General features: G+C 47.7%; 1 protein-coding gene across 9 annotated transcripts in view; it reads right to left on the reverse strand.

The window, feature by feature from the left end:
- Positions 1-23663, reverse strand: part of NEO1 (neogenin 1) — a 165739-nt gene that overhangs the window by 14576 nt on the left and 127500 nt on the right. For 6 of the 9 annotated variants that reach the window (XM_053988464.1, XM_053988461.1, XM_053988466.1 and 3 more), the window contains exons 9-21: positions 22466-22620; positions 21823-21971; positions 20327-20465; positions 16749-16798; positions 16202-16346; positions 15824-15934; positions 13004-13198; positions 12326-12421; positions 11098-11321; positions 7005-7143; positions 4385-4492; positions 1591-1785; positions 849-881 (exon numbers count right to left, since the gene is read on the reverse strand). In XM_053988464.1, the coding sequence (XP_053844439.1) occupies positions 849-881; positions 1591-1785; positions 4385-4492; positions 7005-7143; positions 11098-11321; positions 12326-12421; positions 13004-13198; positions 15824-15934; positions 16202-16346; positions 16749-16798; positions 20327-20465; positions 21823-21971; positions 22466-22620 (1739 nt within the window). The remainder of the gene's footprint in view (positions 1-848; positions 882-1590; positions 1786-4384; positions 4493-7004; positions 7144-11097; positions 11322-12325; positions 12422-13003; positions 13199-15823; positions 15935-16201; positions 16347-16748; positions 16799-20326; positions 20466-21822; positions 21972-22465; positions 22621-23663) is intronic. The other 3 variants (XM_053988462.1, XM_053988459.1, XM_053988460.1) reach the window with 2 other exon arrangements.

Genomic DNA, 23663 nt, shown 5'->3' on the forward strand with positions numbered 1-23663 from the left:
GACATTGGAGCATCTGCTCCCCTGACAGCCCAAACCCCAGCTCCCCCTCCAGGACACAGGGATGGGGATCAATTTATCCCCTGACTGCCCCTGCTGCCAGCATTACCTGGTGCAGAGTAAAAGCACATTTCATAAATTACTGCAAGTACCAAGCTGAGGAGCCAAGTGAGGAGCAGCTCCCTCAGAGCCCCTTTAGGACCTCTTTAATTGCATGTCTAAGCTGTTTGCCAATGGCCTTTTTAACTCATCCCTTCAGACTAATTCTCCCCTTTTTACGGGGCTTGTAGGTTATTTGGAAGAAAGCAAGAAGTGCCCTGGGACATCCACCTTCTAATTCGACGTGGGAAGCTCAGAGCTCCCATTTTTCAAGTAAACATTTTAAAACCTTAAGGCTTTTAGGAGCCAGTGCTGGGCTCCTCAGGAGAGTCTGGGCTCCAAATGAGCTGACAGGCAGAATCTCTCCTGCACACAGCTTTCCAGGGCTTCCCTGCCTTTATTATGGAATGAATCCTCACAAGCAGCACTCGTGCTAACCAGAATCCCTTTGATCTTCCACCCCCTCGTCTGTGGGCAGGGCTGGATGGGGCAGCACTGGCTCCAAAGCCATTCCCCCAGCAGCATTCAGCACTGGCACAACCCCCATGGCCCTTCTGGGACATCTCTACAGAGATCCCTTCACATTCCTCCCACCCATGGCCAGGACTTTCAGCTCTGCCCCTGTCAGCACAGCAGGAATATCCCCTGTGGGAGCAGCAGGATCCTGTTCCACTTAGAAAATGTCACAGCACATGGACAGCAAAGCAGAACAGTGAGGCATGGACAGAGGAGAAATGTGGCTGTTCATTTACCTTGGTCATTGGGCATTTTATCTGAGGACTCAGCTTAGTGGGGCAAGCACAGGGAGGAAAAAACAAGAGACACATCACAAGGATTGAAGGAGTGAGACAGAATTTCAAGTTTCCCACAGTACAGGGTACAGCTCTTGATTCTCAGCACTAAAACTCACGTGGAGAGGTGTCCAAGGCAAGCTTGGACAGGGCTTGGAGCAACCTGGGCTGGTGGATGGGCTGTAAGGTCTCTCCCACCCCAATTCTGTGATAGGCTTCTATTACAATAAACTACAAGCTCTCTCACATTTTACTCTTTACTACTTGCCCATCATCATCAGTTCCTGAATTAGGGGCCTGTTGCATCCCACGAGTTCCCAGGGCACCATCCCATCCCCATTCCCAGATGTGACACACAGGACCTGGGCTGCCACTGCAGCCACCCCGGGTCTGCAACAACACAACAGCCCAAAGGCCCTGGCTCTGTGGAACAGCCTGTGAACCCCAGGGCTGAGCTGCAGCCACGGAGACCCACTGCATGCACAGGGCTGAGCTGCAGCCACAGGGACTCACTGCATGCACAGGGCTGAGCTGCAGCCACAGGGACTCACTGCATGCACAGGGCTGAGCTGCAGCCACAGGGACTCACTGCATGCACAGGGCTGAGCTGCAGCCACAGGGACCCACTCCATGCAAGCCCAGACGTCCCTGCAGAGCCCCAGTGCTGCCTCTCCCAGGAGCAGAGCCCCGGGGCTCTGGGTACCTTTGGGGGTGCGGAACTGCACGGCCTCGGACATGGGCCCCATGCCCTTGGAGTTGCGGGCCTGGATCTTGAAGAAGTAGGGGGTGTCCAGGGTGAGCTCCTGGATCTGGTGCGTGAGCCTGTTGCCCACCACGGGCTCGATGACCCAGTCGTGGATCTCGGCGTTGACGTCCGTGCTGTAGTAGATGATGTACCCTGGGCAGGGAAGGGACAGTTCCAGTCAGGGGACAGGGGACAGCAGCCCATGGGAAATGGGCTGTTTGCCAGGGAAGCCACCAGCGCCTTCCCAAGGGTGCTCTGGCTTTGGCAAACACTAAAACCATCCTCAAGTATCAGCCTGCCCTCCCATCTTCCCTCTGAACTGTTCAAAGTGGATGGTAAGAGAAAAAAGCCATTTAAAATATCCAGGTTATTTCTGATCGCCATTCCCTGAACGTGGACAGATTGCTATTTCCATCTCTTTACCTATTTATAGACCAATAAAATAAAGTAAAGCTGCCATTATCAAAACATCCTCAAAGAATTTATATTATATTATTTAAATTACATTAAACCAACAAAACATTCTCATGCACAGTGAAACAACTTTTTATAATTATTGCATTATTTTTCAGTGTATTAACAAAGGAAACAAGAATTTGAAGAGAACTGAGGTTGCCCTGCACATCCCAGAAAAAAAGGTATGGAAAGAGTTTATGTTCTGTTATTAAAATGCAGTGAAGTCACCAATCATTATGCAGTAAAAGCTCTATAACTTTTTTATACAAGAAACACAGATCAGCATAAAATAAATACTTGAACCTCTATATATTTATATACACATAGAAATAAATACTTGAATCTGTATTTAATATATTGTATATAACACAATATACATGATATATTTTCATATATTATTTATATATTTGCATCACTATTTATATCTATATCTAGCTTCAAGTATATATATGTAACATATATCAAAATACACATTTTTATATTACTATATATATGTTGTATATCTATATATCTCTACATCTGTAATATATGGGAAATGGATTTGTAGAGAATATATATATAATATATAAAAATATATATATTTTAGATATATATATATATGAAAATATATATCTATGAAGTGATGCTAAAAGCATTTTAACAGTCTAGAGGCACAAGTACTGAATTAATTTCAGAGTGGCCCAGTCAGCAGCTCTAACAATGCCCGAGCATGTGGGACCCAGAGTGGCCCAGCTCAGCATTCCATGGACAGGGGGCCATGGAATGACATCACCACTCGGAATTCTGGCATCACTGACAGCACAGAGTGAGTTAATGAGTGATTAATTAGTGCGTCGGCTGATGGGGCTGTTCCCAGCAGAGGGCACTCGGGCCCCACATCCCAAAAACTGTGTGGGCACTGGAAAAGGGGAGCTGGAGGTGGGAAAGGGGAGCTGGAGGTGGGCTCTGGAGGTGGACTCTGGGAAAGGGGAACTGGAGATGGGAAGGGGAGCTGGAGGTGGGAAGGGGAGCTGGAGGTGGGCTCTGGGAAAGGGGAGCTGGAGGTGGGAAAGGGGAGCTGGAGGTGGGCTCTGGGAAAGGGGAGCTGGAGATGAGAAAGGGGAGCTGGAGGTGGGCTCTGGGAAAGGGGAGCTGGAGGTGGGCTCTGGAGGTGGGCTCTGGAAAAGGGGAGCTGGAGATGGGAAAGGGGAGCTGGAGGTGGGCTCTGGGAAAGGGGAGCTGGAGGTGGGAAAGGGGAGCTGGAGGTGGGCTCTGGGAAAGGGGAGCTGGAGGTGGGCTCTGGAGGTGGGCTCTGGAAAAGGGGAGCTGGTGCCTGCTGCACTCAGGCTTAGCCATGAGTCACCATTTTAGTTCATTTTTAAGCTGTTAACTGCTGCTTGTGCAGAAGCTGATAAATACTGAACAGTTCTGTTCCAAGGGTTTCCTTCACTGCCAGGGGATTTTGGAGCTGGACAATGGGATAATTTTGCTAGCTCTGTGCAGGTAAATGCTGCTCTCTGTAGTTCTCTCCTCTCCCTTGGGTGTGCCCCTGGGTGAGACATTTGTGCCCCTCACTGGCAGCCAAATCCCTTCATCGAAGGCTCCATGTCTCCAGCCAATCCTCCTTTCCCATGGAGAGGAAACATTTTGCTGCCTTTTCCCAGTGATTTAACCAGTTTTAGTCTCCTGTCCAGAGCTTGGGCTCCAGTCCTGCCCAGTCAGGTGTCCCAGGTCTGATTCTGCACCATGGGTAATCCTGAGCTCAGACCCAAAACCAGACACTACACACAACATGTCATTAAAATCTGATTTCAGCTTTAAACAAATTAAAATTGGAGCGGATTGTTTCAGAAAGCCCTTCCAAATGGGAATCTGAACAGAAATTATAGAAGGGAATCAGTAATTATTACTTTCTGGAAAGTGATTTATCCTATGTGGCAGCGATCAGTTAAAGGCAAATAACAGTTTACTCCTAGTGGTTCTGTCAGGGGAACAAGAAACTGCTCTGAAGTCTGTTCTGTGGCACAAAAATGCCACAAAGATGACAAAGAGCACTGGGATGGCTTCTCCTAAACAAGCCTCTGATGGGCCAGAGGCATTGGGGACATTGCTGGAGGCCCACTATTAGAACAGCACAAAGGTTATGGAGATATTTAAACTTCCAACTGCATTTCTGCTTCCAGTTCCATTTCCCACTGCAGTTAGTTTAGATCTGAGTATATCTGGAGGAGGTACAGGAGTAAATAGTGAATGTGAGCTCCTGCAGAGGCTGGCAGAGCACACTGGGCAGCCCCAGGGTCGGGTCCCCCGTGCCCACCTGTGATTTTGCCGTTGGCCTCGGAGGGCGGCTGCCAGTTCACGATGATGGTGCGGGGTTTGCCCTCCTTGCTCACCACCGTCACGTCCTTGGGGGGCGAGGTTGGCACTGCAACACAAACCCAGAGTGTCAGCAAGGGCTGCTCTGTCACACCAGAGGAACAACCACCCCAGGGCCTGGATCTCCATCTGATGTGGAGTTCAATTATATTTGGGTTATTATGTGTATTTGGTTTATTCTCGTTACTGTTATAAATTCCCCCCTCCTGTGGTGTCTCACTGATTTACCCCCTCACTGGCCAACACCATCCAGTGTCAGTGCCTCTGTCCCATATGGAGTTCCCCCTTTCCAGGGCACTTCTGGCACCAGATTTTTGACTGAGCATCCTCAAAAATCTGCACAACTGACTTCTCACCTGAATTGCTTCAGTCATCACAAAAATCCCCCAAGACACATTCTACATAGGCAGGCATCTGAAATATCTCCTTGTTTCCAGGTTTATGGTGGGACTCAGACCCAGAAGTGCCCATTTGCCACTTAAATCCCAATCAGCAAAGTAAATCCACCAGCAACTTAGAATTTTACCAGCCTGGAATGGTTTGGGTGAGAATGGACCTCAAAGCCCATCCAGTGCCACCCCCTGCCATGGCAGGGACACCTTCCACTGTCCCAGGCTGCTCCAAGCCCTGTCCAGCCTGGCCTTTGGCACTGCCAGGGATGCAGGGACAGCCCCAGCTGCTCTGGGGAAGAACCTATAGGCAGAGCTGTAATGGAGCTCCTGAAGAATGATTTGTAGTTTGGAAGGCATCTGCACCTTAGAGGGTTTCAAATGCACAAGGATTTGCTGAGCATAACTGGCCAACCTTTTTCTTTGGGCTGCCAGAGAGCAGCACTGAGGAAAGGAAAGGAGGGGAGAGTTTTCCTTCTCCCATCAGCCTCTCCTGCCAAAAACTCAGGAAACAGCACAAATGGCTCCAGCAGAAAACTGAAGCCCTTGCTGTGAGCTGGAGCCTCCAGAGGGCACTGACCATCCCTGCAGTGCCACATCCTGAAATCCAGGAGGCTCCTGAGGGGGCAACCTGGACTAAATCCACCTTGGGTGTTTAATACAACCACAGTAGCACTGAACTTTCTGCATTTCCAGAGCTTTATGTAGGTGACCTATTAGAAATCCACCCATAAATTGTCTGGGATGAAGAGCTGGAAACCAGGCACAGCCAAAGCTCAGGAGTTATTGTAACTATTGCTCCAAATATCCTGTAAAAAATGGATTCAGAGGAAGCAAAAACAGAAAATCAGGAGTAGCCCACAGGAGATCAGGAATACACAGCCAACACAGAGCCCAGAATTCTCTATTTTCCTTTTAGGAGCAAATCCTACACAACTTCTCAGGAATATCCCAAAATAATAAGACATTCACTCAGGAATTTGGCCGGTATTATAAATCACAAGATCTGTTATGAGAAAATATATTTAGCCTTTTTTTCTTTCTAATTTCTGTTTTAAATTTTCTCCTTAGTTCCCCAGCTTTTGGGTCATATTTACAAATATTCCTTACAAGCACTTCAACCTGAGCCTTCCTCTTTAAATGCACTGAGCTCTCCTGCATTGTGCCCTTGCTCAGGGGCTTTGTGTCAAATTCTCTTTTAAAAAACTTTATTTGTGCAGCTTTTACAGTCCCTGCACTGAGAGCAGAGTTATGGCTGAGGATTGAACATGTGTCAGCAGAAACACCAAATGGAGTGTTTAATGTGGGCTGGGAGTAGTGGCATGGGAAAGGAGCCCCAGCCCAGAGCTGGCCCCACATCATGGAATTCCCACCCAAAACCACGACAATATTTTCAAAAGCAACTGAAGCTCACTGGGACTTCAGAGTAAGTTCAGAGAGTTCAGATTTTATCCTGGGTTTGCTTTGCTTAAGCACAAATTAAAGAATTTCTATTACAGAATATCTGGAAAATCTCACTAATTTTTTGCATGTTTGATTTTTTGGCTGTATTTTAATTTAGAAGGAGAACTCTGGGTTCATTTGGATGGGCTTCTTGTCCTCCAAAGTCCATCTAAAGAGAGCCCTATGCATAATAGGCAGTGAATTTAATTGCCCAAAGTTCATTTAACACTGCAGGGTAAGAAGAGCTAATGAGGGGCAGGTCAGGGAGAGGGCCTGGCTCTCACAGCCACTCCCTGGGCCTGAGCTTTTCCTGGCAGCTACAAACCCTCCTCTGTTCTGCACTGAACAGGAATTTAGGGCTCATTTGGATGTCTTAATGCCTACTGTGATTTTTTTGTCTTCATTTGCCTCATGCACCTTCTCACTCTGTAACAATTATCATCACATTCAGAGCAAATTTTAATTATTATTTGCTGAAGGGTTTTCTTTGTATTTGCTGTTAACGTGCTTTTTGTGAGACTTTCTTCTCTCCTGCCCATGAACATTATTCATGACTTCTCTGTAATCTGATGTAAATTCTCCTGCAATCATCCCTTGCAATTTTCAAGTATGTTGTTGTTTTTAATCAGAATTTCTGACTGAACTATTCAGCCCCCCCCCTCCCCCAGCAAGTGTTAATCAGCAGAACCATTTCAGGTGGGGGTTTCTCTAGGAATATCCCAGGAGTACCTAATTCAAAGGTTGTCCCGTGTGCTGTCATGCTCCAGGTGCTGGATCTCCTGCCCTTGGTCACCATCACCGAGAACTCGTAGAGGGTGTTTGGCTTCAGCCCTGTCACCAGATAGCTCAGAGTGGTGGCATTTGCAGTCTGAAAGGGAAAGCAGGGTCAGCACTTCCCAAAGCACAGCCCTCAGACAGCCCCAGCCCACTGCTCCCACCATTTCCATAACCACAGTCATTAATTCAGGCTGGTTCTTCTCTTTATTAATCAAATATCAACGTTTATCCTCCACTAGAAATTGTGCAATCAGCAGGAGCACTTAGCAGCAGTCAATTGGAAATGAAAAAAACCAATACAAGGGCCAGGGCCCACTTGTTATGCAGTGCTTAAACCCCTGTTTACCTGGGGGTTCGTTTACAGCATTTCATTAACTCTTCTGGCTGGGGAAAACAAAAAGCACAGCAAGGAACAGCCCTGTCTGGCACCTGGAGCTGCCTCCCAGATCCCTGCTGGAATTTCCAGAACAACCTTAAATATAAGAAACAATCAGCTAAAGACACACTCATAAGACTTGAAGAGAATGAAGCTTTACTAAGATGTAGATTCTTTTCAGAAAAAAATGGTTCTTTAGGATCACACAAGGAAATTACACATGGGTCACAGTGGAATTTGTAATTCAGTATTTATGAAGATCTGGTATTTGTTATCAATGGCTTCAGCACCAACAGAATGTACTGGAGACCCATGTAAAAGAGGAAAAGCTGTATTTACAGGTATGTATATTCCTCACCTTGACCTGCAGTGGTGTAGACATAGAATTAAGGAGCTGTTTCAAGATGTGACAGGGCCATACAACAACTGGAACAGCCACTGCCTCCAGAAACCACTGAGTGCAGCTGATTTATTGCCAAGGTAAAGGCACCTTTCCTGAAGGCTCCAGCAGTGACAAAGAAACCCTGAGACCTCCAATATCTTCATTTATTTTTTCTTACAAGGGATGGAGGTTCAGGAAATGGTGATCCAAGGGATGGCAGGGATTTGTGCCCAGGGCTTTGCTGCCTGTGGCCAGACAACAAAGACTCATAAAATGAATTAAAATTAAATCCTCCAATGGCTTTAAGCCTCTCCTTGGTACACACTAGTACACACTTTGGATGGGTGAGGCTGGCTGAGGGGCTGGGGCACAACTGGAAGGGCACAGCTGGGAGGGCACAGCTCCCTGGGGAAGGCAGGCCTTGCTGGGAGGGATGGAATGACGAGACCAAGGCAGGAATCTTTCCCTCCCATCTGGCATTCCCAGCTGCCTTACCCCAAAAAGCTCTTCCTCTCCAGGATGCTGGAATTCCCAGCAGTATTTAAGCATTCCAATATTTGTATTATTGATGTGGCAGCTGGACTTCTTTTTACAGGTGAAAGTTCTGGTTTCCATCTCTGGCTTTGAATCTTGGGATCTTTTAGTTTCCCTGTGCATCCCACTGAGTGTAAATGACACACCTGAGCCCCCTGAGTGTCAGACTCCACAATTTAACAATACTTCATTATTTTTAAGATCCCAACCTATCCCACAGTACCAAGGCCTGCTCACCTGCTAGAAATAAACTCCATAAATATTACCCTGAAGAATTTGTTTCTCTTTTCTGCAGTCCTAAAAGATCCAATGTTTAATATTTTTATTGATTCCTGATGGATCCCAGGTAGCTGCAGGACAACCCCACACGCCAACAAGGGGGCTTTGGAAAACTGCTCCATTGTTACAGTTTTATAAGTCGTGAGTTTTACAGTGCTTCACTAATAAGGTAAAAAATAAAGCTCTATTTATCTCTTTATAAGCTCCTTTAAGGATCAAATGTCTAATTAAGAAATGATACTTAAATTATTTTTACTTTTAACTTAATAACTAACTACTTGTGTCTGGCAATGTGGACTTTTTTATCTAATTACACAATACGACTCAAATTCATGAAAGACAAGGTAAAGAAGTAGGACTAGCTTCTGTTCTAAAACTTTCATCTTGCTTTATATATATTACTATATTCTAAAACTTTCAACTCTATGTTTTCTACTAAGTGTGATATTACACACTTTATTTAAACTATACACTCATAATTCTAGTTCTGTTATTCAATTTTGGAAGCTTTTTCTACGGCTTCAGGTTAAATGTAGTGCTCTTTTGGGGGTCAGTGTCTAACAGCACAGAAAGTCTAAAACTCTCAGCAACCAGGGTTCTAACACTCCATGGTAGTGCAGAGACAGCTCAAAGCACAGGAGCTGCATCCCATCTGCTCCTGGGTTTCCAGGCTCAGACTGGCACAATCCTGCACTGAGGACTGAAATCCTTCACTGCGCTGAAATCCCTGTTTTCCTCAATTTCCTGCACAAACAAGGAAAGGGAGGAACCACTGGTGTCAGGAGCACACAGCCTCTTCCTCAGGAGTTTGTGACAGGAACAGAACATCTCAGTGAACACTCTCAATGCTCAGTTTTGGGATGGGAGGGAGAGTGAAACCCCACTGAGCTGAGCAGATGCAGCTCTGGATCCTGCAGAGGTGACACAGGATTTCTGTCCCCAAAGCCTCTGGATGCAGAGCAGGAGCTGCAGAGGGGCCAGGACAAGCACTGCACTCACTGCAGAGAGGTTCTCAGCCTGACTGAGACCCAGCACTCCTGCACGGTCTGACCTCCCAAAAAACATCCAGCAGGGCAGGAGAGCATTTCCAACAGAAACAAGGGGAGGAAAGCAGGATGTGGGTTCTCCAGACACCACAGGTTACATGTGATTGGAGCAAATACCTCAAACTTCTCTCCTTCAGGCAAATCCTTCCTACGTTTTTGAGTAATTTTGAATTATATTCCATCATTCCATGTTGGTTTTGGTCACAGTAAAACTTGTTGCCCACTGACCACCAGCACTGGAACAGTAAATTTACTATTATATTCCATCTTCTATTTTATTTCATTCTTTCAAGCAATCAGCTAATGAAACTGCAGCTTTATTTAAACCACTCCTGAGAGATCCTCTGCACATGACTCAGGAATGTGGCTCAGAAGTAACTTGCCTTTAGAGGAGGAATACACACATATTTACATCTTTTCATTTCAATACAGAAAAGATCTGGATTATAACAAGCTGGCTCTGCAGGAGCATAAAGGGAGCTCCACTGGCTGGGTATTTTAACAACCAGTTCCTCTGAGTCTCATTACAAATGTGAAATTTGCAGTCAGCAGCTCTGAGCCCTCCAGGTAACTCTGAAAATTAATAAAAAAATCCAACCAACCACCAAACCAAACCCTAAATCCAGTCTCCAAATCAAAACACATGAAAATAGAGGAAGGCAAGGATATAATAAAATTTTTGTTGTGTATTTTGAAGCAAGTCAGCTCCCAAAGGAGAAGTTCACTATTAGGTTTGTAGGAACTGGAAAGGCTCTAAAAGGAAACTCCAAACCATGGGGGTAAATCTGTTTTCCCTGCATGGCTCAGTGAGGGGCCCCAGTCACACACCCCTTGCAAATTTAGTGACTCTCCAGAGGGAAGCCCACACCTCCCCCTCCCAGGGATCAGGGCAGGGGAAAGCTTCAAACCCTCACCATGTCCACAGAGCAGAACAACTCTGGAAACTTCTGTTCCCTCTCTGGAGCAGCTCTTCCATCCACTCCCACAACACCCAGCTCCAGCTCCTTCCCACAGGGGACAACAAAGGACTGCTCCCACCAGACCTGGAGCAATCCTGGCCCTCCAAGGTCCCTGGGCTCATGCCAGCAGTGCTCCCAGAGCTGTGCCTTGCCCTGGGAGTGGAGATGCAGGAATCCTGCCCCTCCAAGGAGCTCAGCAGAGCTCCCAGAGCTGTGTCTTGCCCTGGGAGTGGAGATGCAGGAATCCTGCCCCTCCAAGGAGCTCAGCAGAGCTCCCAGAGCTGTGCCTTCAGCTGGGAGTGGAGCTGGAGGGATCCTGCCCCTCCAAGGAGCCCAGCAGTGCTCCCAGAGCTGTGCTTTCAGCTGGGAGTGGAGCTGGAGGGATCCTGCCCCTCCAAGGAGCCCAGCAGTGCTCCCAGAGCTGTGCCTTGCCCTGCCTGGGCTGGGAAGCTCCCCTGGGACTCAGTACCTTGTACTTGGTGTTGGCAGGGATGTTGGTTTTCCAGCGGACGGTGTAGAACCGCGCGTCCGTGATCTTCTGGTTCTTGGGCAGGGAGTTGTCTGCCCAAGTGATCCGGATGGTGTCATGGCTCAGGATGGAAGCCTGAACTCCCACCGGGGGCATCATGGGAGACGGATCTGGCACTGGAGTGTATGGAGCATTAATAACAAACAAATCAACCTCGGAAGTGTCTGGGCAATCCATGGGGAAAAGGCCGTGGTTTATAATTAAAAAGGGAGGAGGTGGCATTTTAATGTCAACCAAAACAAAAAAGAAGGGATGCAGGGAAGTGCAATGAGATGGAAGGTGAGGAATGGAGAGAAAGAGAGAAAAGCCAGAGTTAATAGGTGACATCAGACTGGGCAATAACATCACTCTTGCATTGTCCTCCCTCCTCCAGACAGTAAGACAACAAATCCCTGCTGGCATAGCCCTAATTAGTACTCAGGGCACTCAACCATGGCCTATGAACCCCAAACACTCAGTCATTGTAACTTCATTTGCCTGGAGTGTCCACTGAGTCCTCTCCCAGAAAACAAAGAGGAAGACACGAAGCTGGAGCTCTGGATGGGCAGATGCCACTTCCCAAACACACCTCCCGAAAGGCACCTTCAAAGGAAGGGTTCCAAGTGAGAAACCAACTTGCAGTAACTGTGAAACTGCAATTCCAGCATCCTCTGGAGAACCTTCAAGCATTCCAGCTCATCAGGACTAACCCCAAGTGTTGCACCGCCACCAAATTCCTGGGTGGTGCCAGCAAGCTGGGAGGGAGCCCAGCGAGCCATGGCATGGCAACAGCTCACCTGCACAGTTCTGTGCTTAAACCCTTTTCTTTATGGATTACAAGGCCAAAATAAAAACTGCCCAGATTTTGTTTAGTGTGAGTGACAACAGAGGGACACAAAGCAAACACAGGCATCATGTTCAAAAATCTCAGTGAGAAAGACCATAAACCCCAGCTCAGGGCCTTTAGAACTGCACCCACGTGGGCTGTGCTCAGGTAAGGGGAATGTTTGGAGTAAGAACATCCATTAGTAGCTGTCAGGTGAGTTTGGAATTTACAAATGAGCCCAATTTAGGTGGTTTATCAGAACGTGCAAGGCCAAGCAGTGACAGGGACAGAGAGCACGGGATGAACTGACAAGCAGGACCCTGCCTCACCCCCAGCCCATCCCAGCTGCAGGGCAGGACTCACCAGAGTGGGGCCGGGTCACGGCGCTCTCGTACAGGGGGATCCCTTCCCCCACGTTGTTGAAGGCTTTCAGGGTTATCACGTAGTGGGAGCTGGGATCTGAAGGGGAAAAGAAATCAGCACAACCAATGAATCTTGGTTTCTGCTTCTCCATACCTTCTTTGTTCCCTATTTTAATTTTGAACTGGAATATGTGATTTGAACTGAGGAAGTCTCCACACAGACCTTCTGTTCATGGCCACAGAATCCCAGACTGGTTTGGGTTGGAAGGGACCTTAAAGCCCATCTCATTCCACCCCCTGCCTGGGCAGGGATAGCACAGCTCAAGTCTACAGTTACAGCAGAGCCTTTACTACCTTTAAGCACAGCCAAATCAGAAGTGAGAAAAACAATTTAGAAGAACAAAACCAAAATGACTCAAACCTCTGATTTGATGGAATTCCCTATATTGCTGTTTCTCTCACTTTCAGACTATTTTACCTCCCACAGAGGTTCTGTGGAGGGGTGAATCTTTATTTTCCTTTTAAAGGAGCCACCAGTGAATCCTGGTGACATTTCAGTCCCTTTTTCTCCTGCAGCTCTGCAGGGAGCACAGTGAACTCGGGCTGCTGCTCACATGGAAGCTGTTTCAGGAGTGCTGAGGGAGCTGTGCTGGGCACAGATGCCATTCCCTGCACTCACCCAGGTTCTCAATGGTGTAGTATCTCTGTTTGTAGTCCACCTTGATGGTCTGGGCGTGGGGGCTGCCGATGCCGTAGCCGATGGCGTAGCCCCTGACCACCACGTCCTGGTTCTCGGGCGGGGTCCAGCTCACCACGATGCTGGTGACCAGCGGCCGCACGTGCAGGGAGCTGGGCACCTCGGGCACACGGGTCTCTGCAGGAACAGGGAGGCAGAGCAAGGCCTTCTCTCAAACAAAGGCAGTGACATGGAGACTGTGAGGCAGGAAGGTCAAACAAAGCACTTCTGTGTGTTGGAACGAGCGCAATGAAACTTTGGGCTGCAGTAGAGAGCAAAGAGCTCCGAGAGCAGAATGTTAACGTTACATTCCAATAGATTCACCCTTTAGAAGGCAGCACAGTTGTGTTTAGGGGGTTGGGATGGTTTTTGTATCAGATCCATGTTGCCCATGTCACCCAGTTTTATCCCATCCTTCCCCTCCACAAATTCATCTCCTTTCAATTCCATCATATTCCTTAAGGATATGTGGAATACTTCCTTGTGGGTATTACAGTAATTACATGGAAAAGAATTTTCCATCACTTTTCTGGTGATGAAAGAAAAGTTCCTGAGCTGGTTGTAGCATTAAATAGGATATTCCACAGCTTTAAGAACTGCACTGCAAAGGGTTCTCCTCACTTGTCCTACAATTGTCACTGCCTAGATACTTGGATTCCCATAATTCATACAACATAAGCAGGAACTATACAGAAAATACAGAGTCCACATCAAATGTTCAAACTCTTCCCCCAAAAGCAACACAAGTCTCACCCCATCCCACAGAGACACGGAATGTGGATCCCTAATGCCAGAACACTTCCACAACGTGCCACTGTAAGCCCCTAATATTTCTCCTAAGAGGCTTTTCCCCACTATTGACTGGAACCTAAAAGCAATCTGCCCCCCATCCCTGGAGTGTCCCTAACTTTAGGTTCACTTCCCAAAAATGAAATAAATCCTTTTGTCGGGTGCCAGTGGATTAGGGATAATTCCCTGCACTAGCAAACGGAGCTCCCCACTCCAAATGGAATCAAGGACTTGTGCTTCCTGCAGGGATTTCTTTTTAATGAAATACGCTGCATTTCTCGACAAACATTTAATAAAGCACCACAACAGGATTAGCTGGATCACAGCACAGGCCTGGCCCCCAGCCCGGGGAGCTCTGAGGCTGCTGCTGACACAGCCCAGCAGTTCCAGTTCCCAACTATTAAATACAGCAAAGCTCCAAGTGCAGCACGAGAGGTGACATTTCCACTGCACTGGGGACAACCTCTGTACAGCTGTTCAACACCTCCTGCTCTGCACTCAGGGGGAACCTGCTCCGACTCCAGCGTGGAATTGTAACACTCCTGCTCCCCTTTACATCCATGGGACTCTCCTGGGAATTATTTTCTATTTAAACTCAAAAAGCAGCTGTGGAATAAAAAGAAATGATGCTTCATGTGTCTGTTGAACCTAAGAAATGCAAGGTGAGCTGGAAATGCATTTGCATGGTATTAAAATTATTCACATGAGCTTTCTAAAGAAAGAAAGCCGAGAAAGGCAGTGTGCACACACAGATCTCACAGGTGTATGCAGAGTTATATGAACATCATGTTATGTTGTCTTAAATGTCATTTTTTATTACTTTATTCTATGGAAAGACTGTGAAGGAAGTCAGATTTCCTGCAATGGAGGTGAAAAAATTTAAATGACAAAGCCAACAGAGAAAGAAAAGGTTATTTTTCTTCTTCCTCCTCCTGCCCTGTTTAAATTTAAATTTAATCCTGGTGCTGTCCTCTGGCAAAGTGTTGTTTACTCCAGTCCAGGGACACTTCCATTGCCCTGTGAGGTGCTCATTTACAGAGCTCTGCCCCACTTTGGGGACGTGGCAGCTCCAAGGGTGTGTCACATCCACTAAGGGCCAACAGACACACGGATCAAGGAATTTCCAATACCCACATCCCTGAACTGCTCTGTTCACACCAGAGAAGGAGCAGCAGGAGGACCAGGATTAAGCTGAGCATCAGCTTTGCCCAGACAGAGATGGGAGAAGGGTTTTCCAGGCTTCCTGAGCTGGCTGCTGAAGGATCCTCCAGCAGCAGAGAGCAAATCTTGACCCATTTCCATTACTGCACCTCCCAGCTGCCAGGATGGCTGAGCCTACTCTGACACAGCACAAAAATCCACGTGGGTTTGGTGGAGCAGACCCTCTGTTGAGGAGAACCCTTTAGAGCACACACAAAGAGCTTTGGAATATCCCATCTAATACTCCAACAAGCCCAGGAGCCTTTCTGCCATCACTGGAATTTTCGGTGTAATTATTCTAATACCCACAATTCCAATATAATTTGTATTTAATACCTACAGCAGAATTTCTAATGGTAGATGTAGTGCAGAAAATACAGAAAATTTAATTAATCTCCCTTTTCTTCTGTGCAAAATAAGTTACTGTGGGTCAAAGAAAGCACAGCACCAACATGGGGGTAAGACTGCAAAGGGCTGTGGCTGAGAACGCTTTCATTATTTCTTTCCTACTCTGACATCTCATGGTCACTATGAATGAGTATTAACATACAGCACTAGGAAGTGTACAAGCAGTTTCATTTCAAGCCACCTTATTGACTTGGCAAGAATTTTCTGTTAAAACAGAAATTGATGTCAATCCTAAATAAACCCCATTGTACACATAGAACAGAAGTGAAAACACAGAGGTTTGCCTTCCAAAGAGGCAGCCAGGTGTTGGTGAAAGGAAATGAGTGAATTTGCCCATTTTGCTGTCCCAACCCCGGGGTCTCTCACCGTCCAGGTCGCTCTCAAAGGTCTCAGCTGACACCCAGTCGGTGGCGGGGCCGGTGCCGTTGATGGTCATGGCGGCCACGCGGAAGCTGTACTCGGTGCCTCGCTCCAGCCCTGAGGACAGGGGGCAATTCCCACGGATCCATCAGCCCAGTAATGCCCACAGCTCCCACAGCTCCATCAGCCCAGCAATTCCCACAGCTTCATCAGCCCAGCAATTCCCACAGACCCTGTAGGAACCCAATGGGATTCTGTCCCTGAGCCCCCTAAACACCGCCAGGCACCCCAGGGAGGACAGGACCCCACAGGAACCCAAGAGGATCCTGTCCCTGAGCCCCCTAAACACAGCCAGGGACCCCAAGGAGGACAGGTGCTGCTCACCTTCGATGAGCTGGGAGAGCTGGGTGCCCCCCACGCTCTCGGTGACGTCGCTCTTGCGGGACACTTTGCGGTAGCGGATTTTGTATCCCGTGATTTGCCCGCTCTGGGTCCCGGCAGGAGGGGGCTGCCACTGCAGCAGGATGCTCTGGGAAAGGCAGCACAGAAAGGTATTTGGGAAAAAAGTCTTTAGGAAAAAACCCTCCACACGCAATTCCAAAGGCACAATGGAAAATATTTCTTTTTCTCAAGGGCCCAAGGCACTCCAGAAGTGTGCCTGTGTGTGCCCACACTGCAAACAACAGTGAGCAGAGATTCCAGCTCTGATCCTTCCAGCCTCATTAAATCCCTCCATCATCAGCACTGTCACTGCATCCCACCACGGCCAGCCCACAGCTGGACTGCAGATTCTCCAAGCCCCACATTCAGATATTCTCCATAAAGAGCTCAAAAGCTGCATGGGAGGAAAGAAGACCTAAAGCAGCTCCAAAATCTAAGACCCCCCCCCCTTTTATTTACCCATTGCCAGCAGGAAATGCTCCAATCTTACCTTGGAATTCCGGACCTCCAGCGTTAGATTCTGTGGTGGAGCACTGGGGACTGGAAACATTAAAGGAATTACAACCCCAAAACTTTCAAATATTGCATTTCCACACCCAACTACTCTCTGCTCTCATTTGCTATGAAAGTACAAACCATTCTGGTTTCAGGCAGCACATAAAAGAACTACCAATCCTCCCACAGGTACTTTCTGACACGGTGAATGGCTAAGGACGGTTCTGTATTTTCATCCTGAAGAAAAAACTCTTTATTTTCACACCTATCTAAATAAAATATGTTTTATACTTAAAAGCACTTCTCAAACTCTCAAAGAAAGTATCCCATCCAGCTCTTTCCCAAGGCAAATCTTTACTGAACACACTGCTTGACTGGGGGACCCACGTTTAAATTTCTGGCCTGGATTTTGTTAACCTGATTTTCTGTAACAGGAAACCTCTGAGTCCCCAGGGCCCTGTGACAGTGAGGAGGTGAAGAGCATCTCAGACACTGCGGCTGCCTTTGAACTCCCACTCTTTGCTTGTTCTTTACTCACTCCTCGTGGCAGTGAAATCCAGGCAGAAAGGGAGTGCAAGAAAAACCCTGGGAGCAGGGAATTCCTTGTGGCTCCACAGCAAACGTTGGTCCCTGGCAGAGCTGAGACTTCCCTGGCAGGAAGGGGAGGCTCCAGGGAAGAACAGTGATGGGCAAAGAGCACAGGGATAGAGGGATGAGGATTGCTCCAGCCTGCAGAATTCATCTTCCAAATAAGTCAGCCCAGCCACAGTAACATCCCAGAGAACCACAGGAACATCCCAGGGCATGAAGTAGAAGAATAGTTTGTAAAGGATGGGGTGAAACCTCCCTCACCCACCACCCCATGGCAGAAATGGAGAGGAGCAGGATTTGCCCTCCCTTGCTCACCCAGCTGAGCCTGAAATCACCGCAGCTGAGGATGGAGAGCTGGGGGCCTGAGAAGCAGCACAGTGGAGAGGAGAGGATACAAAGGCAAGCTTTCCTTGCTCCTCCAGTGCCTCCCCTGCCATGGGCAGGGACACCTTCTGCTAGCCCAGGCTGCTCCAAGCCCCATCCAGCCTGGCCTGGGACACTTCCAGGGATCCAGGGGCAGCAACAGCTGCTCTGGGCAATCTGGGCAATCTGTGCCAGGGCCTCCCCACCTTCACAGGGAGGAACAGGGATTTGCTATGGAAAGGCATCTCCTGGAGTGGGACAGCACACGGAGAGCAGCCTGGCAGGAGCACCAGGACATGCTGATGGCTCAGAGACTGTGAGGGAAGGGCCTCAATCAGGCTCTGAGGCTCAGATTCCACTCCCAGCTGTAATCCCCAATCATAATTCCAGGAGAGGAGAAGCAATTCTCAGGAGCAGCACATAAACCTGGGTCCAAATGGTAATACCTGCAGAGTTATCCCTGCAACAAGGCACTGTAACAGATTAGGAGCAAAAACCTACATAAAAATGCAGATGCTTTGTTAAATCAGGGCTAAAGGAAGCTTAGGGAGAAATCCCTGCAGGGAACATGGAGATTGCTCCTGGACACCACAACAGGAAAACATGGGAGGAAAATGTGCATCATTTTGGAAAGATTTGAGAGCTTGCCAGGGTTATGAAACTGTAAGAAGCAACATGACATCCTTCAGAGAGCTTTAGAAAGTAAGTACCTATAGGTTAAGTGTGAAAACTGAAGCTGGAGAAGAAAGAACTCCAGGAAAACTTCAAAATGACATTGTAACTAATCCTAAATTCGTCTTCAAACAACCAAGGAGCTGGCAAGCCCTTTAGAGAAATCAGTGAGCAAATGGTCAGGTAGGGCAAAAAAGACAAGATAAGGCCACCCAAGTCTCTCTTTACATTGGTAGTGAGGGGAAGGGAAAGGAGAGGTTTCCTTGACACCCTTCCAAAGGATTCCCATGCTCCCTCCAACTGCAGTGTCAGGGTAGGGGATTATGGAAGAGTCAGACACAGGGAACAGCAGCCTCTTGCCAGGGTCATGTGTTATCCATCCAGGAATTTTCAAGGAACAGGGGAGTGAAACAGCTGCAAGATTTCTGCAACCTGTCCCAGTTTATCTTGATACCAGAAGTGACAAAGTGGTGCCAGCAATAAAATGGGACCACTCAAACTCCACCTGCTGGGTCAGAAGCTTCCACCAAATCAACCAAAGTAACAATAAAGCATGAAGTTGAGAAAGCAGGAGCTAGAGTAGGAGCAGAATAGGGATTTCTCTGTCTTTCAAGGTAAATCAATTTTAAGCAGTGAGGGATGGAGGGAAGTGTTTGTTGAAAGAAAGGCCAGAGCAAGAAGAAGGGGGGAGATGAGCTGGGGAGATCCCAGGGTGTGATTCTTTGGTAAAGAATTGCACAAAGACCTCAGGATGATTCCTCTTGGTGCTCAGAAGAACCCAAAAAGCTCCTCAAATGCAAGAAATGCCTCATTTACACCTTTGGTACCATTTCAGTCCCCTCTACCTGAGTTTTTAAAACAAAGGAGAAAAGGAACCTGGAGGAAAGTTCAGAGAAGGGCACTAAAGGTTGAATCAGCTTCCACAGGAGAAATGGGCAACCATTCCTGTGTCTTTGGAATCTGGAAAATGGATGAACCAGGAAGACCATGGCAAAGGTCCACAGAATGAGGAGTGGGACAGAGGAATAATCAGTGGACACTGAGTATTCCCTCCTTCAGGAGCACAGCCCCAGGCAACCAGGTACCCCAACACAGAGCAGGGGCAGAACAGACAGAAAGGGAGGATTTTTCAGAGGAAATTTATCTGTGGAACCTTTGCCCACTTGATGTTGTGGATAAAAGCTGTTGGAAGTTCAAGAAGATGCTGACAGGGTCTCATGGAAGAGGAACTGAATTAGCAAATACCCAGAAACCACTGCAAAGTCAGGAAGTGCCCCAGAAACAAACCTGGACCCAGAGAGAGTTTGGGACAATATTCCCCTCTGTTCTTGGTCACTCCTGGGGAGAGGATTCCAGGCTCTGCTCCCTCCCTGTGAGTTCTTCTATATAAACCTCTCTCTAACAAATATGAGCTATCACAACTCTAATCACTCTGCATTGCTCATGTATCTCTGTTTGCTCACATCACCTCTTTATCTGCCTTATAAAAAATACTGACCTCACATCCTGCTCTCACCACTCTGTGCAATGGATTTAACAATATCTGTGCTGCAGTGCAAACATAGGAATACAATTAAAATAAAAGCACTCCAAAACCAAGAGTCTGCTCATATGTGAGAGAACCTAGAAAACAATTTGGAGTTGGTGCCTTCAGCATATTTTTTTTTCTGTCCACGCTCAATGTAGGCTCAATAATCCATGAAATAAATGGGTGATGCTGGAATGAAGGACACCATTGTTCCTGGAATCACAATCCCAGACCCTTCTGCAGGTGTAGCAATTTTCCTTCACCCAATTCTGGAAGGCCTCCGGGGGGATTTTGACCGTGAACAGCCACATGCAACAACGAACAAACCCCATAAAAATCTGGTTAAAGATTCACTTGTAGGAAATTGCCAGATAAATCCTGGAAAAACCCCAAAATGCAAAGAAGTGGAGCAGCTTTACCGTCTGACAGGGTCCGGACCACGACATCGTGGGTGGAGACGCCGGGGCCGTGCTTGTTGTAGGCGACCACGCGGAAGCTGTACTCGGTGAACTTCTTCAGCCCCGTCACCGTGTGCGCCAGGCCCGCCACGTCCACGTCCTGGCCCCACAACACCCCCAGGCAAGATCAGGTCAGTCTGCTGACGCCTCAGCTTTAGTTTTTATATGCTCACATTCTGTGCTTTTTTAGTGGGTGAGTCTGGGATTCGTGTTAGGGGATGGTGAGCTCTGTTCACAGAGCAGGGAGACAAAACATTTCCTGCTCCAGCTGGGGACCAAGGACAGAGGATCCAGATCTCAGCCCCAAGAGCACAAACAGCATGGACCAAAGAGAGGAAACAAGAAGAATGGGACTTCATGGGCTAAAGCTAGAATTGGACAATTAACTGCAATATGCAAATGGGCCAAAACTTATAGAAGTGTGAGACCCTGTGACTGATTGTCCATTTTTTTGTGGCCATTTTGGGTTGTGCTGCCCAAGGTGGATCCATTGAGGCTTCTCAATAAATCCCTACTTTATTCTTTAGCTCTGTCTAGTCTCTGTTCTAGGTCAGCCTGCACAAGGCATCACTGCAGTGCCACTAATACCACAGAGTTCCTGCACAACCCACAGCAGGAGCGACACCTCTGTGCCACCTTCAGGCACAGCCAGGACTTGGGAGGATGCCAGCTCTGAGTTTCCAGGAGAAAATTCTCCCTATTTAAATCCTAACATGTCCTGGACATGGAAAGGGACCTGGAAACCATTGCTCAGAGCCATTATAATATATATCACTATAACTGAAATAGTGGGATGCAGAAGTACAAAAGGCAACAGCCCTATCTAAAAACTGATGTAAAAAAATATTTAAAAGCTGAGAAAAATATTCTTCCCTTTGCTTTTTAAAGCTGGAATGATACTGATATGCAATCAGCTGGGAATGTGGCTGTGAGGACTGGGATTAATCCTCATTATTCTCAGGTGACAGCCCATACTTTGACAGAACACACTGAATGCTTCAGTGGAATACTAAGAAAATTAAATTAATTAGATGTTCATTAATATCAAAATATCAATCACTGGTTCCAAGAACTCAAGAAAGCTTGGATTAGGGATCATGCCAACATCAGTATTTAGCATGAACTGCTAAAACCCAGCCCATAACTCTGTGCAAGTATCTTTAATATCATCTGCCCCAGAACAGCTCAATAATGACAAGGCTGCTTCTCTGCCTTCTTCTCTTGTGATATGATGGAATTCCCCAAAAGCTACTTGATGTTGACAAATATCAAATCAGGGCATCACCAATAAAATGGGTTTCATTCCCAGCCCAGACACAAACATTTCATGTTGAAATTCTGATTTTAAGTATTCCCACATGTGAGGCTAAAGCATTCAGTCTGTCAGAAAAGCAGACCCTCCCCAAGGTGTCTGCAGCCCTTCAGGGCAGTTTGAGTGGGTGCAGCAGGCCCTGTACCTGCTCTGTGTGCTGCCCCTTCTCCATGTAGTAGAGTTTGTAGTTCTGGATGTCCCCGTTGCCCGAGAGTGGCGTCTCCCAGGTGACAGTGACGGTGGTGGGGGAGCCAGAGAAGGCGCGGATGTTGGGAGCGGGGCCGGGCAGCTGGACTGCAACACAAGGGGGGAACTCTGTTAGTCCCAAGTCTGGAGTGCCCACCCTGGCCAGCACCCCAGGAAAAGGGGGGTTTTTCCCATTGTGACATTCCACATGGATCCACCGCGGGGTGGAAGGTGAGACCAAGTTTCCAAACGAGATCCTGCTCCCGTTTGTCTAGAATGACCCTACCGAGTGACTTGGCATTTGCCTGAAGTTTTCTCTTTTTCAGTTAATGACCATTAACTTCACGCAAATGCCAAGTAAAAGCAAAAAGTATTCCTGTTAGAACGGTTTAGAGAATTTAGCAAGGAATGTCCTACCAGTTCTCAATGGTGACAATAAATCCCACAATCCCACCAACATGGAAAATCTTTGGAAACTGTGGTTCGCAAGCACAACTTTTAAAAAGCATCAGATTCTGGGAAAGGTTGTGAATGGGGAGAATAAAAAATAAAATCAATATCAATGCCAAAGTGAGGAAAACTCCAGGAACATCCTGGCTTACCCTCGGGCTGCGTTGCCACTTTGAGTGGTGCTGAGCTCTCGCCGGGGCCATGCCTGTTCTGGGCCACAACTCGGAACACATAAACTGTCTCTGGCATCAGGTTCTGGATCATCACCTGTGTCTCTCCAGGACGACTCGTGTTTTCCACACGTTCCCTTTGGGAAACAAAAGGGTTTGGGCACAGACACCATCACTGATTAGTAAATGAGGAGTAGCTGCTCCTGCGGCGTGTCCCATCTGAATGTACCCAGTGTGTAAATGACGTGGGATTTGCACTGCGCTCCCTGCACAACACCACAAGCGTGTGCCAGAAGTGCTGCTGACAAACTGCTCCCAGTTTTGCAACTTCCCTTTGCACAAAACCAAATGCACTGAAGGAACAGAATAAATTACACATGACACCCACAAACTCAGAGTGGTTTCTTTGTTATTCCCGTGACAGCAAGTGATAATTCACAGTGACAGTTTATCCTACAGCTCAGAAGCCAGCACAGAAACTATTTTAGCAGCACACACAGTCTGGCGAGATTTCGGGCATTCCTGTTAATACTGTGGGGCTGCTTTTTGGGGATTTTTCAAAGGAGTTGTTTTAACATGCTCTTCTACCTCCAGCCTTGCCTCTGCTCCTTGCTGAAGTTTGGCTTTGTTCAGAACACCCAGGGCAAGGCCGTGGCACTGTCACTGCTTCCACACAGAATTCCAACCTCCAGCAACTCCTGGAGATAGATCCAGGATACCAGACCCCAGCCACAGAAGGAACACACTTGGCATGGGAAGGGGCATCTCTGTCAGGCCAGCATGTTGTGAGCTGGAAGCCCTAACCCAGCTGGGAGCACACAGGTCAGGTGTGGGGGCACCTGGAAGGGGCATTGCTGCTGCTCAGTGACCTCCAGCCAACCCTGGCACCGGAACACGACGTTCCCCCTGCGGAATGAGGCCTCTGCCAAACACCATCCAGGAAACTCCAGCTGTTCTTATCAGGGACTGAGGGGAAGATTAGGAGATCAATCATTAAACCAAGGGTAGCCTTTATGTCGAGGCACTGCTCTGCACCTGAGCTGCTCGGGGCTGTGTCTGGGTAACGCCGCCCATCCGTCCCTGGGAAGGAGCTCCCTGGGAATGCCAAGAACTCCAAAAGGAGCAATCAGGAACTTCCCACTGAGCAAATGCAGGGGACTGTGCCTGCTCTGAGCACCAT

The sequence above is a fragment of the Vidua macroura genome, chromosome 12, assembly GCF_024509145.1.
Source record: "Vidua macroura isolate BioBank_ID:100142 chromosome 12, ASM2450914v1, whole genome shotgun sequence".
Classification (NCBI taxonomy): Eukaryota; Metazoa; Chordata; class Aves; order Passeriformes; family Viduidae; genus Vidua; species Vidua macroura.